Source organism: Engraulis encrasicolus, chromosome 17 (genome assembly GCF_034702125.1).
Source record: "Engraulis encrasicolus isolate BLACKSEA-1 chromosome 17, IST_EnEncr_1.0, whole genome shotgun sequence".
Taxonomy (NCBI): domain Eukaryota; kingdom Metazoa; phylum Chordata; class Actinopteri; order Clupeiformes; family Engraulidae; genus Engraulis; species Engraulis encrasicolus.
This window is the reverse complement of record NC_085873.1, coordinates 51,002,642-51,005,141: the sequence shown is the minus strand read 5'-3', so window position 1 is coordinate 51,005,141 and position 2,500 is coordinate 51,002,642. Positions and strand designations below refer to the sequence as shown.

General features: G+C 42.4%; 1 protein-coding gene across 1 annotated transcript in view; it reads right to left on the bottom strand.

Moving 5' to 3' along the window:
• LOC134467097 (MHC class II regulatory factor RFX1-like) overlaps positions 1-2,500 on the bottom strand; it is a 14,455-nt gene that overhangs the window by 4,374 nt on the left and 7,581 nt on the right. Inside the window, exon 2 of the mRNA XM_063221017.1 lies at positions 2,459-2,500. This exon is cut by the window's right edge and continues 84 nt beyond it. Within this exon, the coding sequence (XP_063077087.1) occupies positions 2,459-2,500 (42 nt within the window). The remainder of the gene's footprint in view (positions 1-2,458) is intronic.

Below are 2,500 nucleotides of genomic sequence, written 5' to 3'. Positions count from 1 at the left end.
GGTTGCCCTGACAGGTAGAACGTTGGAAAAGGCACTTTATGATCCTCCTTGGTTCTACATATCAACACAACACTCTTGATATATGATTCAGGGACGCAGGAAGTGGGGTGCTCCGGGTGCTGCAGCACCCCCCATACGGGACAACAGACGCAGCTGCACTTGTGTATTACCCTAAATTCAGATACACTTTTAGTGAGTCTTAAATATGGCCTACGTCAAATGAAAACTAAAGGTGGCTTTCACACTCTCCCTGTATCAATAGCCAGCAATGGCACGAGCTGATTTGGCGCTTAGCCTACTTCTCTCGCCGATCACAGCATAAACTCTTTGGCCGTCAGAGTGTAATCACATTCGGGAAGCAGTATGCCTGTCTGTGTGTGCGTGCGTGCTTTTGTGCGCGGGCGGGGAGACAGTACAGGGGTCCTGATCGTATGCATCTTGAGATACACCGTCGTAATTGCAAGGAAATCTAAATTGTTTGAAAGCCCGGTCACCTCTCACAAGTGCATCGCATAGCCAAGTCATGCATTTCAATTTCACACATTGTAGACTGCCCATGGAGAAGAGAGAAACTGTCACGGCAGCGCGATTTGCTCTTGAATTCACGCCCTCCCTCACCTCCACATTAGGTGCGCGTTTCCCTTCCTCAAGAAGAACTTAATAATTTTGAAGTGAAATGTTAAACAAAAAAAAGGTAAAATCTAGTCATCCTTGGTTAGGCTACATAAAACATGAAGAAGTTAGTCCGATGGGATCCGCCATTCTTCATCCTAAAATGTATTAGAATGCAGAAAATTGCATCTAAAAAACACATTTTTTTTCTGAGAGAGGACTCCCAGACCCTCAGCCGACCACAGCACCCCCTGGTCAAAATGGGTTCCTGCGTCCCTGATATGATTCGGCCAAGAGTTCTGTAAGGTTCTCTTCTGAGCTCAGGCGACATTGGAGAAAGTGTCTTTATGTTTGATGGCTGTAGGTCTACCTTGTGTTTTTCATTTATTTTATACTTGTCTGTCTCTTATTTAACCTTTTGTAATTTGTATATGTATGATATGGACCATTGTGTCTGTCACAAATACACATAATATGATGTGATAGTGCTTCTAAGCATCAAATGAGATGTATTTCAGAGATTGTGGGGTATCGAACCGTAATTCAAACATTGTGATATGAACCAAATCGTGAGTTGAGTGTATCGTTACAGCCCTAATCGATGTGTATCCATGTATCGATCCAAGGGCCGACAATCAAATCGATTCATGTAATATCGTGGGGCATTCTTAAAGGGACACTGTGTGAGATTTTTAGTTGTTTATTTCCAGAATTCATGCTGCCCATTCACTAATGTTACCTTTTTCATGAATACTTACCACCAGCATCAAATTCTAAGTATTCATTATGACTGGTAAAATTGCATTTTTCATACATGAAAAGACGGATCTTCTAGCCTGATAAACCAGACTAAATGTGGATGTCTAATTTAGTCTGGCCTCGATGCATAATACATCCGAAGATTGTTGATGAGAACAACCTTCCCTCAAAACCCTGCCCTCTTTGATTCAAAACACATCTTTGTGTTGTAATTGGTTTGCCAGATTCTTGGCATTCTGGCTTCATTGAATCATTATGCGAGGCCAGACCCACCCGTAGACAAAACATTTTGCCGTCCAGCGGGTGGCGCTGGTTCACCAGGCTACGGATCTTCTCCATTGTCTGCCATTTTGAATTTCCAAAAAATAGCCATTTTTAGCTGCAAAAATGACTGTACTCTGACCATACTAGAATTTTAGTTTTTATTACTTCGTAAACTTTCATGTAAAGACCACAATTGGCAATAGGCAGCCCAGTTTCAATGAGCAGCATAGTTGCAGTACCCTTTTTGACCATTTCTTGCACAGTGTCCCTTTAAGTATTGAAAATAATCAAATCGCTGGCCCTTGCTCCATAACATAGTAGAAGTGGACACATAATTAATTGGAAAAAAATCGAATCGAATCACATCGTATCGTATCTGCATTCTTAAGTATAGAAAATAATCGACTCGCTGGCCCCTGCCCAATGCCCTAGCTCCATAACATTAATAGAAGTGGAAACATAATTAGAAAAAAAAATCGAATCGAACCGAATCTCATCGCATTGTATCATATCGGCTTCCTTCAGTATTGAAAATAATTGAATCGCTGCCTTAGGGCAATGTTTCCCAACCTTTTTTGTCTTGTGCACCCCCAAGCCTTTTCATTGTGCCATGAGTAGCCCCTAAGTCAAGTTCTATATCGCTTTCTCCATCCCAATGTAATTAAGCTCCATATGTTTGTTAAAATTACATTTTTCCAAGTACCCCCTGCAGTGTGCTCGCGTACCCCTAGTGGTACACGTACCCCTGGTTGGGAAACACTGCCTTAGGGAATGCATATCGAATCGTATCGTGATGGAGGCTGTGATTTACACCCCTACTGACCTGTGTCACCACCACGCCCACACTGTTGCTGCTGCTGCTGCC